Source organism: Fundulus heteroclitus, chromosome 5, assembly GCF_011125445.2.
Source record: "Fundulus heteroclitus isolate FHET01 chromosome 5, MU-UCD_Fhet_4.1, whole genome shotgun sequence".
NCBI classification, from domain to species: domain Eukaryota; kingdom Metazoa; phylum Chordata; class Actinopteri; order Cyprinodontiformes; family Fundulidae; genus Fundulus; species Fundulus heteroclitus.
In genome coordinates, this window is record NC_046365.1 from 42,703,875 (window position 1) to 42,720,099 (window position 16,225).

Below are 16,225 nucleotides of genomic sequence, written 5' to 3' on the forward strand. Positions count from 1 at the left end.
AGGATATATTAAAAGTGTGGAGAGGCACATTCCTGGCTTTTACACTTGATTTTTGTTGTTTAAATATTAATAAATATGTAAAAATAAATGAAACCATTACTGTCCCCGTTTCCTAATTTCGTCTTGATGAGATGTATTGTTTTTTTATTCACGAGTAAGAAATGTCCCCAGATTTGATTTCAGAAATCTGGTCACCTTACCACAGAGCCAATGCTAGAAACGCAAAATGTACGATTTTGGCTAACAAAGCAAAACCAGAGCGACACGACATATGAAAGGGATGCAAAGCGACTTGTTATTTAATATCTAATGAATTTCCACGTCTTTAATAAACATTAACAGGATCAGGTCAACTTATGACAACTTAGGACAGATTGTAAAGCTGAGCTCCTCTGGTGCTTCTACAGTCTCTGCAGGAGCCAGAATTTATATTTTGTTTTTATCTTGGAATGCTTTTCCAATCTCCAGAGGAGCTTGGAGGCTGAAGAAAGGGAGGAGATGATAGAGAATGGAGCCAGCTAGGAAGAGGAGGATTTCACCTAGGAATAGGAACATTTGATTTGATTACTCCTCCACATCAGATGAGGAGGAAATCTGTTGAGCAGCATCTGGAGGTGTTCTCCTGACATGCTGAATCAAAGTAATTCACCGTAAATGTAGATGTTTAGTGGCAATATTGACAGCAATTTAGGCCACATTAAATTAATGTAGAGATTTTGAATGGCTTTTATTTTGAAATGCCACATCATGTAGATGGACTTTGATGAATAACACCTGGACATTTATCATCTGTAATTAAAAGTGGTCACCTGGGAAAAAATGTTTTAGTAGTTATTGAGGCTGATGAGAGTGACCAAACTATGCATTTCCGTATTGACCGTCTGACCTGAATAATGAAAAGTAGTCTCAAGCCTTACTACCGTAATGAATGGTGTTCACATGACGTACAAACCCAAGTGAGGGCTGGACCCTGAAAAGCTACGCCTACAGCACCGTCTGCATTTTCCAGCTCACACCAGGAGGAATAACATGTTTCTGCTCTGTGATGGAGACCCTCTTCAGGATCTGGTTCTTTATGGGTGAGTGAAGAGCTGCTTCTGTGAAAAACTGCACATTAAGCAGGTTATAATTAGGCTGCCTTAGATAAAGAGCTTTAGAGCAACAGGCAGCTGCTACAGTTCCAACATCGTTGATTTGAATCATAAACTGATGCAGATTGTAACAGACTGTGTTATAAAATGTTTTATTTAATTAAAGGTTTCTTCATAAGTGGAATGAAGGGCTGGACAGATGCAGAAAAAACAGCAAAGGTTCATGAAAAATCTGCGTTTATAGAATCAGAAAAATAAAATGTTTTTAGGATCTGACCAGTTGACTAAGATCAAAGATCAACTTTACACTAGTTTCCTTGTTTGAAATGTAAGAAATTACAACCATATTGATCCTCGGGAGAGAAACACTTTGAAGAGAATAAAATTTCAGGAGATAATTTATGTTAATGAGAAAATTATCACATTTATGTGACCCTTAGTGAACAGTTTCTCTGAGTTTAACAGCAACTTTTGTCAGGTGAAAAGAGCAAAAAAATTAGGATAAAGTATTTCCATAAACTCTGTGTCTCTTCATCCTTCAGCTAGTAACAAAAAACCTAAAACAAAGTAAAATTATAGTATTGTTTTCTTTTTTGATTAACAATAATTTACATTTAACTGGTGCGTATTCTCTGTTATTTTAACATTAAACTACTTATGAACGAGTAAGCTTTCTGTATTTTGGGCCTAAAATGAAGAGATCAATGCTTCAAGACCCTGAAATGCCCCTGAATTACATATATAGCTTTGATAAAAAAAAATATGTAATGTTTAAATAATAATAAAACGATGCTTGGGTTCATAATGAAACTCATCATAATGCTGTGAGTTAAAGATGTTTGATTCATACAAAGCTAGCTGTGGGTTTTATGGTTCTTTTCTAATAAAGGACATTCTGTGTCAGGAAACATCTCCGTCTCACTTGATTGCCTCTGACATCTTGTTTTCTACAAAGACTCGTATTTAAGTCTTGCACTCTGGATGAAGACAGCGTCCTGTGGGAAATCACGATAACTGATTTCAGTTATTAAATAAAAAGAGTCAAAGATTCTTTATTGTCACCACGTGTTACCGTGATGCAATTTCTTTTTGGCCACTGTTAAAACTGTTCTGAACAAGATTTGCAGGACCCACTATTCAGCCAGACAAGCAGAGGTTCAGATAAAAGGCAATTAATTAATTAAAGTCAACCCGCGGAAGGCCTCAGGCCCTGACAACGTACCTGGGCGGGTTTATGGAACGCCAAAGCGCTCACAGACATTTTTAACACCTCGCTGGACCAAGCCACAGTGCCAGCATGCTTTAAGTCTGCCTCCATCATTCCAGTGCCGAAGAAACCGGAATGATGGAGGAGGGAGAGTGTTGGCCTAGTGGTTAGAGCAGTGTGCTTGCACTCAGAGAAGGATGCAAGTACCCGGTTCGATCCCCAGCGCCTGCACCCTGGGTCCCTGAGCAAGACCCTTAACCCCCGATTGCTCCCCAGGCGCTGCACATGGCAGCCCACTGCTCCCCAAGGGGATGGGTTAAAAGCAGAGAACAAATTTCGTTGTAATGTATGTTTCAATGTATGTTTCAATGACAATAAAGATGATATTACTATTATTACTAAACCTCAAGTCACCTGCTTTAACGACTACCGGCCTGTTGCACTGACTCCCATCATGATGAAGTGCTTTGAAAGGCTGGTAAAGGAACACATCGTCTCCAGTCTCCCCCCAAAACTCGACCCGTTCCAGTTTGCCTACCGACGGAACCGCTCCACTGAGGACGCCATCTCCTCTGCTCTTCACCTGAGCCTGGCACACCTGGAGGAGAAGAACACGCACGTGCGGATGCTGTTCCTGGACTTCAGTTCAGCGTTTAACACCATCATCCCACAACATCTGGTGGAAAAACTAGAACATCTGGACTTCAGCACACCCCTTCAACTGGCTGCTAGACTTCCTCACCAACAGACCTCAGTCAGTCCGGGTCATCAGAACACCTCTGATGTCATCACCCTCAGCACGGGCTCCCCTCAGGGCTGCGTCCTGAGCCCCCTGCTGTTCACCCTGATGACACACGACTGCGTCCCCAGGTTCACCACCAATCACATCGTGAAGTTTGCTGACGACACAACGGTGGTGGGCCTGATCAGAGACGACAACGACCAGGACTACAGAGGGGAGGTGGAGCAGCTGGTGGGCTGGTGCAGACACAACAGCCTGATCCTGAACGTGGAGAAGACGAAGGAGATCATCGTCGACTTCAGGAAGAACCGGCCGCACCACGCTCCACTGCTCATCAACAGCTCAGCTGTGGAGGTGGTCAGCAGCACCAAGTTCCTGGGGGTGCACATCACGGACAACCTCAGCTGGTCTGTGAACGCCACGTCACTGGTGAAGAGGGCGCAGAAACAACTGTACTTCCTGCAGAGGATGAGGAGAGCCCGCCTGCCCCCGCCCATCCTCACGACGTTCTACAGAAGCACCATAGAGAGCATTCTGACCAGCTGTCTCTCTGTGTGGGGTGGAGGCTGCAGTGCCTCCGACTGGAAGAACGTGAGGAGAGTGGTGAGGACAGCAGAAGGGATCATCGGGGCTCCTCTTCCCTCCATTAAAGACATTTCATCTCAGCGCTGTGTGTCCCATAACATCATCAGGGACCCCCCCCCCCCACCATGGACTGTTCTCTCTGCTGCCTTCTGGGAAGAGGCTCCTCAGCATCTGCTGCAGGTCCACCAGGTTCTGCAAAAGCTTTTTCCCTGCTGCCATCAGACTGTTGAACTGCTGTTGAACTCTGATCACATTTGCAACATAATTTTTCATTACCAGGACCAGCTCGAGGCGAACTAAGCAGCTGCTTGGGGTCCCCTCACCCCCAGGGGGCCCCCCACTGAATTGTTTTATTTTTGTTCACAGTTACAGTTTCAAGAAGCGATATGAATCAGTGCTCCCCAGCCCACATATTGGTACATGTCTGTTAAAACAACAATTCTGGAATACATATTACATGGGTGAACCACTTGGTTGTGGCAGAGAATAGTTAATAGCTGCTACACAGTAAGAACTCAGTTATTTGTATATATATATATATAAATAAATGTATTGTTATTATTTATTAATACATTTATTTTACTGCATCCACTTGCACTTTGTGGGAGTTATATCACTGTGTAGTTATTGTCTTGAGATTTGTTTTACATTCAACAACTATGTAAAATAATGTTCTCGTAAAAATAAAAAATAGTAGTAGTTTATTCCACAACAATGACATTGACTGTGAGGCAAGGTGGCTTTATTTATATACTTTTCCTCTAAAGGAAGCTCAAAGTGCTCCTACATACAATGTAATAAACACAAACTCAGAGCACTATGCCCTGAGTTTCTTCTACATGAACCAGTTTTCTAAAACCTGCATTAATTATGCCAGTCTGTGTTCAGTGATCAATACACATGATCGTTTTTATCACAGTTAGTATCTGAGGTTAATCTGACTGCATCTGTTGGTGTTTTACAGCTGTGATGAGATTATCTGCTGCTGAGGCATCGAAGGACCTGAATGGACTTGTTGGAGGAAACGTCACTTTCCCAGGTCCTGTGTGGGAGACGGGACTTTTTTATGGATTCGTTCCAGATAGAAGAATGAAAATTTTAGAAGAAAGATTTGAAAGGGCTGCTGTGAATAATGGAGAACTTGAGATTGTTGATGACATTTACACAAACAAACTTCACTGGAACAGAACCTCTGGACTCTTTACAATCACAGATCTGCAGAAGAATGACTCTACACTTTATATCATCGACTCTGAAATAGGTTTAATGTTCTATAATGTCATGGTTTACGGTAAGTCATAGTTTCTCAATAATTTCAGAAAAGATTTTACCTATTTTTTAGCCTTTAATAGATGTTCTACTGATGTTTGTTACGTATTGCCTCTGGTAATAAAGTTAAAAATCTTGGTGTTATTTTTGACCAAGACATGTCATTTAAATCCCATATTAAACAGGTTTCCAGAGTTTCCTTTTTTCACCTCAGGAATATCGCCAAAATTAGAAACATTCTGTCCAGGAGTGATGCTGAAAAACTGGTCCATGCATTTGTTACTTCAAGGCTGGACTATTGTAATTCTTTACTATCAGGAAGTCCACAAAATGCAGTTCGAAGTCTTCAGCTGATCCAAAATGCTGCAGCAAGAGTTCTGATGAAAATCAACAAGAGGGATCATATTTCTCCTGTTTTAGCTTCCCTTCATTGGCTTCCTGTTAAATCAAGAATAGAATTTAAAATTCTCCTTCTAACGTATAAAGCCCTTAATAATCAAGCTCCATCATATATCAGAGCTCTGATTACCCCGTATGTTCCTAACAGAGCACTTCGCTCTCAGACTGCAGGTCTGCTGGTGGTTCCTAGAGTCTCTAAAAGTAGAATGGGAGGCAGATCCTTTAGCTATCAGGCTCCTCTCCTGTGGAACCAACTCCCAGTTTTGGTCCGTGAGGCAGACACCCCGTCTACTTTTAAGACTAATCTTAAAACTTTCCTTTGTGGCAAAGCTTCTAGTCAGAGTGGCTCATGTTACTCTGAGCTATCTCTATAGTTATGCTGCTATAAGCTTAGGCTGCTGGAGGACATCAGGGTCTATTTTTGTCTCTCTGCTGAGTTCTCCTACTGCTCTCCAATCTGCATTGTTTGTTGTTATTTCAGCTTTTAACTTTTTGTTCTCTTCATAGAAGGTCCACCTGGTCTGGCGTTCTGTTAGCTGTGACATCATCAGGGGAGGCAGATCATCCTCTATTACCATCTAACATAGAAAGTACTCCTGGGTCAATGTGAGCTTCTGAGCTTTCTGTGTCTCTGCTCTGTCTTCTCTAACATAGAAAGTACTCCTGGGTCAATGTGAGCTTCTGAGCTTTCTGTGTCTCTGCTCTGTCTTCTCTAAGCCCCAGTGGGTGGAGGCAGATGAGCGTTCACACTGAGCCTGGTTCTGGTTCTGCTGGAGGTTCTCCTCCCTGTTAAAGGGGAGTTTTCCTCTCCACTGTCGCTTCATGCATGCTCAGTATGAGGGATTGCTGCAAAGCCATCAACAATGCAGACGACTGTCCACTGTGACTCTATGCTCTTTCAGGAGGAGGTTTGTCCTCAGGGGACACCGAGTCTAGACGATCCAGATTATCCAGGATTTGAGGTCAGAGCGGCCCAGACGTTCTACCAAACAAATCACATCACTCTTAACACATCCTGAGATAGTCTGGGCCTGTCGGAAGGGCCAAAAATTGGGGTCAATTAACCTGCCATGGGCTACACAATGGTGCAGTGGGTAGCGCTGTTGCCTTGCAGCAAGAAGGTCCTGGGTTCTAGTCCTACCCTGGGTCTTTCTGCATGGAGTTTGCATGTTCTCCCTGTGCATTCTTGGGTTCTCTCTGGGTACTCCAGCTTCCTCCCACAGTCCAAAAACATGACTGTTAGGTTAACTGGCCTCTCTGAATTCTCCTTAGGTGTGAGTGTGTGAGAATGGTAGTTTGTCTCTGTGCTGTCCTGCGATAGGCTGGTGACCTGTCCAGGTGAACCCCGCCTCTCCCCCATTGAGAGCTGGAGATAGACACCAGCACCCCTCATGACCTCACAAGGGATAGAATTAAAATTCATTAAGATGCAAACTATAAAATATTTAAAAAGACAACAGAACATTTTAGGACAGAAAGTTTTTCCTTCATTTTCTGCTAAAACATCCAAACTTTTCCATTTTGCCTGCAGATGGTGCTCCGACTCCTGCAGTAGAAACCCTGACTGTGAGCTCTGACAGCTGCTGGTTGCTCTGTTCTGTGGACAAAGCCACGTCTCTGCTGTGGTACAAAGAGCAGGAAGTACAGAACCAGAACAGTTCTGCTTCCTCTTTACCCATCACTGTCCACAAAGAGGACAGAGACTCATCCTACAGATGTGTAGCAGCCAACCCTGCAGAAAACAAGACTCTCCATGTTAACGTGACGACAGCATGTGGGTTCAATGAGACAGAAAGTGGTGACAACTCTGACCAAAGAGCATGTAAGCTTCACTGCAGTAATTATAACAGAGTTTATTCACTTATTTAAAAACTGTTCTCAGTGGAGGAATGTGCTTCATGTGGTTCTGATAGACTGGATCGTAGCAGCAGCGGTCATGGGGCTGATGATGGTGGCGGTTCTGGTCGTCTGGAGGATCAGTCAGAGGAAGACGAGCATCAGAAAAACACCGGGCAAGTATTGATCTGATTTATTATTATTTCAGCTCAACTGATCAGGTTTGATCATCTAATAAATATAAACATCAGTCTGGAGATTGAAAAATATTCACCAGAACTGATCTTTACTCAGATATTTTGCTGTTATTAGTTTTATTTCTAAATGTGAATGACTGGTTGGTGACTGAGCAGTTCTGGCTTGGTTCTGGTTTGGTTCTGGCTTGGTTCTGGTTTGGTTCTGGCTTGGTTCTCACTAATCAATAGAAAAATCTCTGCCTGCATCACAGGAATCAGCCGTAGTTTTAATGGCTGATCAGCTTTCTGCTCGTCTTTCTGGTGATGAGCTCCATGTCGCTGAGGCTGGAAGGCCTCCTGACCATCACCCTCATCTTTAGCTCCCTCTACCAGATTCTGGATCAGATTCAAGTTTGGACTCTGGCTGGACCGCTCCAGAACCTCGTTAATGCTCTTGGTAACATGTTGGTAAAATCAAAAGATTATTTCAGACCTAAATCTGCCAGGGGTGGGTGTTCTGGTCTATAAATACCGACCCGGTACAAGTCCAGTTGGATCAAAGAGCTGATAAAGACGATTAAAGACGACAGATATTCGTTTAGTGGTCGAGTCAGAGAGTCAAAGGTTTAAATCATGAAGAACGTTTCACACCTGCGGCCCGTTCACTTTGGTCCGGATCAGTCCATCACTTTAACATGTTCTGGTGGTTCTGTTTCTTTTCATGAAGAGGGAACTCCACAAGAACCAGAACCTGTCTAACGACCAGGACAGAACATTCAGTGTGTTCACGGGTCAGATGGGTCCAGGTCAGGAGAACCAGATGTAGATACAGGAACCAGATGCTGGGTTCTGACCCAGGTGGAAACATGCAGGATTTAATGACACCGTTAGCGGGTGTGAGGTAAATGATCTGGACCGGTACCAATGTTGTCAGAATTCTAAACAATAACTGACTTCCTAGATTTATTGAATAAGGAAACGGTGGAGTGATGAAGTTCCAGCGCTTTTATTGAGAAACAGAGCAGAGATCACATAGATGAAAAATATTCACACCCCACGGAAGCTGAGAACACCACATTTATTAGACATCCTGAAGTACACAGAGATGCAAATAAGACACAAATAACTAAGATGATCTTTCACTCCGGCAGACATCAATAAACCGCCACAAAGGTTACAGGATAAAATGGATACAACTGCAACATTAGCATAATGGCTGGATTTGTTAAATAACAATAGTAAATTGAGGATTAAAGCAACAGTGAAAAATTGTCTAGAATTACACGCAGTTATCTACAAGATTTATGGAGATTTAATATCCCTCCGGTCGGACGCAAATAACCCAATAGTTAAAACATCTTGATGAATGAATACACATATTATTTAGTGTAACTAATTATTTGACTAGAGGTTTTTAGGCCAGGATAATTTAAAGATTTCCCTCTTACTTAAATTAATAAAAAATAAATAAGGCTAACGAGATTGGTTGAACATTTTGGATCTGGTCAGGATTGCTGGGTGGCTGTGATGATAAAAGGAAACAGCTTGAAGGTGATATCAATGAATGAAGGTTGACTCTGAAGAACATTAAAGCTGCAATGGCACCTGACATTGGAACTCCTGTTGTGAAAAGAACATCTCGAACGGGACATAAGGTGAAATCCTGGGCTTTCAAAGAGAGACATTTCACACACAGGGGGGATGGAGACACCCAGGACAAGCTGGAACTGTGGGTTGGAACTGTTGTGAACTTGTCACAGGTGGTTAAAGTGTTTTGATGGCCGATGCACCTGGAACCAGGTTGGACACAGGAGATGACGAGGTGGTCCCACAAGGATTACCTGACACCTAACACTGACTGTAAAGGATTTTGGGGGGGGGGGGGGTTGCCAAAAGAGGTAGCATTAGAGACGACTTTCTCTGTCCTGATCATGTCCGGGCTTAAAACACTAAGATCCAATTACCGAGGTCTAGACAAATATGGACACAGAGGCGCGATCATCCAAAGAATTTCTTTAATCCACAGATTGAAATGCAGCTACTAAGGCTAAACAGAGAATTAAAAGAGTGACAAAATTATTGCTTGTGATTTAACCACAGGTGGTCGATATTTGAGGGTTTGAAGAAACTACACAATTTCTTAAATATTCACGACAGACAGCAAAAACTTTAAAATATATAGACCTGATTAATCAGCTGGAACAAGATGTAGTGCAAACATAAGATAAGGATTTACGGATCACTGGGTGATGAAATTTCACAAACACTGCGGCAGTAGTAATAATAATGGATAAATGAAAATGTAAGAATATTACTCTTAGTGCGATAAATGTTAAATGAACAGGAGAGATGTTTTTAGAGAGAAACATTGGGTTACTGTTTACATATTACAGTCTAAAGGTTATTTTAGTAACCAGGGTTGAGTGGATAAACTGTCTGTTAAAACCAATTTGGATTATTAAAATAATCAATTAAAGGGGTTAGAATTGCAGTACATTTTAGGCAAAAAGAATTTCTTCTGCTTTCGATTAGAGATCCTTTTGATTTGATGCACGTCAAGCTGAAGCTGATTCACAGAACTGCTTCCTGTCTCTTCCCTAGGCTACGCCTACTTCCTGAATATCAACCAATTACGACTTGGTGTGCTCTTGGGCATGCAAACACTTCTTTTCTCAGCTGAGTTTTACAAAATAAGACAAAAGATATATAGGAATGCTTCTTATTAAATTGCAAAACAGATCTGGAAATTACAGAATGGAGCATTCTTTTACAAACTTAAGGGTTTATTGTTTAGTAACACATGTAAAGTATTTTAGAGCTGATTCAGCATGGAGTTTCTGAAAGGTTTTAGTACATTTCTTTGCTGAGACTGTGTTAAATGAGATAAGGTGAACCTTCACACAGTAGAAAATAGAAACAGCCATGAATTGAATAACATAACATTATGTTGCAGAAAACATTCAACTGTCAGACAGTGAAAAGTTAAGACACACATTGGATGAATTATGTTAGGAATTGCTAAGAAAATACTGCAAATACATTTGAACTTTAATAAAGGTTAGGCAGGATGTGATCATTATAGAGCAGGATTTTAAACTGAGAGTTAAATAATTGTGAACGAGAATATCTGGACGTGAAAGTGCTTGAAGAGAGTTTTGAATAAATGACATATGAATGGGAGCATGATAAGAACACTAATTACACTTTTGTTTCTGTTTTTGAACAGAAAATAAAGCCTTGTGTCTGCAGACCATCTCATTGCCCGAACCAGAACTGAACAGACATTGCCATCCAGCTGAATCATCTCCTACAAGTGGAGGAACAAGAAGAGGACTGACAAAAACTGGTGATGAAGAAGCCAGAGAACTCTGATTTCTTATCCTGAAGAGAAGAGGAGTTTCCTGAGAACCCTGAGCAGACCACTTATGCATGTTTAGATTCATGTCTGCCATGTGCTCTGAACGGCGTGAAGGCTTTCTTTATGTTGTGTTCTTAATGGACTCTTTTTTTTTTTATGTTTCTGTGTTATTTCAACTGCCCTGTTCCACTGACTTACATAATCCCATTCGTAAAGCCAAATGTTGTTGGAATTCTAAACAATAACTGACTTACTAGACTTATTGAATAAGGAAACAGTGGAGTGATGAAGTTCTAACACTTTTATTGAGAAACAGAGCAGAGATCACATAGATAAATAAGTAATCGCACCCCACGGTCCGGCCGCCTGTCTGTCTGTCCTGTCTCTCTCCCTCCCCGGCTCCCCATAAATACCCGCCTTGCCGTGAGACAACTCAGAGACGGTCGTATCCTGGACATTCATCTTTTCCTGCACAGTAAAACCCAAGCATTTGGCCTTGGCAATCAGCAGATACTGTGGAGCAGCTGCTCGCTTATCTCCAGTGCTCACATGTCCAAGTTGGTGTCAGGCTATGGTGACTTCAGGATATTTTTCCAATAACAACCACCGACCCGTTTACTGGACAGTTTGAACAATGGATGGTTCTATGGGTCGTTTGTAGGAGATGATGAATCTGATCATCGACCCAAATATCAGGAAACGGACCTGGTTGCTGGTTCACCTGAGCCCACGGGTCATCTTTGGCCTGGTGCTGCAACTCCTCTCCACCACGTCCAACAATGCGAACCTGGCTGCACTTTGGACACCCCTAATCTAGACAGAACTTACCAAAGTCTTTATTTTTATGGATTTTATCTTCTCATCTTTTTCAAATGTAATTGACTTCAAGCAGAAAATTGATTTCACTGAGGTTTACTGTAATAGTTTTTGTCTCTGGGTCGGTTCTGAAGTGGGTGGCGGTCCATCTGGGTCTGCTGACCAGAATAGATGCTGACCTCAGCAGGAAGGTGGGAAAACCGGGCCTGCTGCGTCACGCTGACCTCTGCCGGTGAAACCAGAGAGCTACAGGCTGTGATCAAGTACAAACTAATATGCTTGTTTTCAGAGAAATACTTTGGTGGTTTTATTTCTGAGTCTGGTTAAAAACAAGAAAACATTATAAAGTTGCTGCAGTTAGTCTTGTGAATAAATCTAACTGAGCAGGATTTTAGTGTCCCAAAGAAAAAAAACTATGGAAAAACAGAGAAACATAGACACAGATTGCTTCGGTTGCTTCACAATAAATATATATTTTTTTACATTGAAAACACAATTGAACAATGAACAATGTATGTGTGTATATATGTGTTTCATGTATATATGTATATTTCATAAACGTCTTATTCAAATCTAAGCTATATTTGTTGTAGTAGTAAGATTTTTCCATAAGTAAAACTCAAAATTAATATTTTAATTTGTAGGGATTAAGGGGAAAGCAATGACATGTTTCATGAATTGGTGCTATATATATAAAATTGAGTTGAATAAAAAATGTAATTGAATGAAGAAACCTTGCAGAAATACAGCGACTAAAGTAGCTCTCAGGAACATGACTGAACAAAGTGCAGATGTGGTAATCATAGTGATATCATTATAACAGGAAGGTCATGAAAGCAACTAACTAACTAAGATGGCACAGCGCTATGTTTTCCCCTTAACACTGACACAACATGACAAAAATATACATTTACTGGGCAGTGGTAAAATGGGAGAACACAACTAAGTATATTTAACAGCTTTGTAAAAAAAAAAAAAAAAAAAAAGGATAAATAAATAATTGTACATGTCTGGTGGCCTAGAAGCGTTGGATAAAAATAACACCAAGATTTTTCACTTTATTACCAGAGGCCAAGTTAATGCCACCTAGATTAAGTGATTAAGAAGTTTATTTTTTGAGGACTCTGGTCGAAAGATTACAACTTCTGTCTTTTAAAAACTTAAAGTCATCCAGCTTTTGATGTCATCAAGACATGACTGTAGTTGAAGTAACTGATTGGATTCATCAGGATTTATGGATAAATATAGCTGAGTGTCATCAGCATAACAGTGGAAATTAATCCCATGCTGTCTGATACTTTTGCCAATCGGAAGCATATATATAGTGAATAGAATTGGTCCAAGGACTGAACCCTGTGGTACTCCACAAGTGACCCTAGAGTTTGAGGAAGATTTATTATTAACATGAACAAACTGGAATCTGTTCAACAGATAAGATTTAAACCAGCCTAATGCTTTTCCCTTAATCCCTACAGTATGTTCAAGTCTTTGTAGGAGAATATTGTGATCAACTGTATCAAATGCAGCACTGAGATCTAACAGGACAAGTATAGACACAAGTCCATTATCTGAGGCCATGAGAATGTCATTAGTGACCTTCACCAGAGCTGTTTCAGTGCTATGATGAGTTCTAAAGCCTGACTGAAACTCCTCAAGTAGGTCATTACTTTGTAAATGTTCACATAGTTGATTAGCTACTACTTTCTCAAGAATTTTAGATAAGAAAAGAAGATTAGATATAGGTCTGTAATTTACTAACTCATCTTGATCAAGAGAAGGTTTCTTAAGTAAAGGTTTAATAACAGCTACTTTAAAAGCCTGTGGTACATATCCATTTATCAAGGATAGATTAATCATGTCTAAAATATGACCACTGATCAGAGGGAATACCTCCTTAAACAACTTGGTTGGGATTGGGTCTAACATGCAGGTAGAAGGTTTAGATGAAGCTAAAATTTTAGATAGCTCAGAAAGCTCTACTGCTTTTAAACAGTTCAGACACTGCGCAGGTTCTAAGGATTCCTCCAATGCTGCCTCACTTACTGAGGACGAGGTAATCATGTTTGGGAGGATGCCAATTATTTTATTTTTAATGGAATCAATTTTGTTTATGAAGAATCCCATAAAATCATTACTGCTAAGAGCTAAGGGAATGGATGGATCAACAGAGCTGTGGCTCTGGGTAAGTTTGGCAACTGTACTAAAGAGAAATCTAGGATTATTTTTATTCTCCTCAATTAATGATGAAAAATATGCTGCTCTAACTCTGCGAAGGGTCTTGTTATACAACAATAGACTGTCCCTCCAGATTAGGTAGGATTCCTCTTGGTGTGTAGAGCGCCATTTTCTCTCCAATTTCCTAACATTGTGCTTCAAGGAACGCAGCTCTGAATTAAACCAAGGAGCCAGCTTCCTGTGAATAATCACCTTCTTTTTCAAGGGAGCTACATTGTCTAATGCAGAACGCAATGACGAAGTCATACCGTTTACAAAGACATCTATTTGTGAATTGGAAGAAACAACATTGCTGCCATCTACAGGGCATTTCTGCAATACGGACGATATTAAAAAGGGGACAGACTCTTTAAGTTTTGATACAGCATTATCTGATAAAGATCTACTATAATGGAACCCTCTTTTGGGGGTGGAGAACTCAGTTAGATTAAACTCAAATGTTATTAAAAAATGATCAGATAGGACAGGGATGTGAGGAAATACTGTTAATTCTTCACAATCAATGCCATATGTCAGCACAAGGTCTAAAGTATGGAGCCAAGAGTGTGTCGGTTTATGCACATTTTGAGCAAAACCAATTGAATGTAGGATAGTTTTAAAGGCTACACTAAGGTTATCACATTCAGTGTCAACATGGATGTTAAAATCACCCACTATAATAACCTTATCAGTATTTAACACCAAATCAGATAAGAAATCTGACAACTCATCCAAAAACTGAGTGTAAGGGCCTAGTGGCCGATACAAAACAAACAGAAGAGGTTTTATTACTTTGCAACAAACAAACAAGGATTTGTGTATCCATATGTGTGTGTGTGTGTGTGTGTGTGTGTGTGTGTGTGTGTGTGTGTGCGTGTGTGTGCGTGTGTGTGCGTGTGTGTGTACTTGTACTTGTAGCTATGTGAGACATTCTTTGTGCATTTCTCTAGTAAAGTGAGGACTTGGGACCTTTTTTGGTCCTCAATTTTTTTCTGTTTTAGGGGATAGGTTTAGGGCTAAGGTGTCCATTAGACCATAGAAAAGCTTCAATGGCTTGTAAATGTCTTGTATAGTGCTTTAACTAGTCTAACGACCTGAAAGCGCTTTACACTACAGTTACCCATTCATGCTACCCATGAACCAGCAACCCACCAGTTACAGGACAAATTCCCTAATTCCTTGCAGCACTTTCACCATGAATTGTCATGTTTGTGATGCCAATAGATGAGATCTGATCTCAGACTCAGACATACTTTAATGATCCCAGGGGGAAATTACTTTTGTTACATGCTCCAGAATACACACATTGTTATATATATATATATATATATATATATATATATATATATATATATATATATATATATATATATTTACAACATTCCACACAAGGTATTACCCTATCACAATAGTCATGTCACTTCACCTTGGAAATCCAAGTGAAGTGATAGTGACTTGTGCAAGAACAGTGCAGAGAATGCATTAATGACAGTTACAGAGGGGGGGGTGCCAGGATAACTGAGGGAGGCGTTGTAGAGATTGATGGCCACAGGCAGGAATAATTTCCTGTGGCGCTCTGTGGTGCATCTGGGTAAGAGGAGCTGTGACAAAGTGGGTGAGAACACCATTTGTCTGCTTATATACATTTGGTAACATTCTGGTTTGTTTGATTTAGACATATTGTATTTAGTCTTTAGTTTGCAAATATGTACTATCCCGGGTTTGTTTATGTTTTGCATTTCTAATGATTATTTACTATAACATCGTGGTTTAAATCGTTCAGTTTGTTTGTAATTGTTTTCCATTTATCTTGTGTATTTTATTTTAGTGAGTTTACCTGATGTGTTGCAGGAGGAGGTGTTACATTACTTCCTGGAAAATAGGCCTTCCTGTTGGAGGATTGGCACAGGAAGAGACCAACTGAAGAGGGGGAAGCAATAGCTACTTCAGTCTTTTTCTGATGGAGTTTTTGGCATTGTGTACTTTCATGCTGTTGGTATTTTAATTTGCATTGTTTCATATTCAGATATAGTGCTGAATTGTATTGGTTTAAACAATGATAGGGAATGTATCAACTGTTTGGGGGTTCCTGTGTGGGAGAGTCTATCTGAGGCCATTTTGTCTACCTTGGTGGGGAAAGGTATAAAAGACAAGCACTTGAGAGGTTCTGGAGAGAGGGGGAGAACCAGGTCAGTGTAGCTGTGTGCATGTGACATTAATTTTGGTTGCTTTATGTTCAGTTTTGATCTGTTGAGCCATGTTAAACCTTTTAGTTTTTGTTTTTTTAGATTTTTTGTAAATATTTTTTCCAACACCTTTTTTTGTGAATAAACCACCTGCTACACTGGATATCTTTTGCTTGACTGCCTGTGTGTCATGGAGAGGCTGTGAGACATCGTCTAAGATGGACTGGAGCCTGGACAGCATCCTCCTCTCTGCCACTGCCGTCAGAGTGTCCAGCTCCTCCCCCACAACATCCCCCGCCCTCCTGATCAGTTTGCTCAGTCTGTCGTTGTCAGCAGCCCACGGCCC

At 40.8% G+C, this 16,225-nt stretch overlaps 1 protein-coding gene across 1 annotated transcript; it reads left to right on the top strand.

Annotated features, from left to right (window-relative positions):
• Window positions 1-1,017: 1,017 nt before the first annotated feature.
• LOC118563243 lies at window positions 1,018-10,952 on the top strand. Its single transcript, XM_036137633.1, has 5 exons — window positions 1,018-1,079; window positions 4,590-4,916; window positions 6,825-7,115; window positions 7,207-7,305; window positions 10,532-10,952. Exons 1-5 carry the CDS (start codon window positions 1,046-1,048, stop codon window positions 10,675-10,677), a joined length of 897 nt encoding a protein of 298 aa, XP_035993526.1. The 5' UTR covers window positions 1,018-1,045; the 3' UTR covers window positions 10,678-10,952.
• Window positions 10,953-16,225: the final 5,273 nt, after the last annotated feature.

Excerpts from the sequence above, each read along its gene's own strand:
- LOC118563243 (XM_036137633.1), top strand. The coding sequence starts at position 1,046 with ATGGAGACCCTCTTCAGGATCTGGTTCTTTATGG. Across the intron at positions 1,080-4,589 it reads CAGGATCTGGTTCTTTATGG|CTGTGATGAGATTATCTGCT; the intron begins GTGAGTGAAGAG and ends GGTGTTTTACAG. Across the intron at positions 7,306-10,531 it reads GAGCATCAGAAAAACACCGG|AAAATAAAGCCTTGTGTCTG; the intron begins GCAAGTATTGAT and ends GTTTTTGAACAG.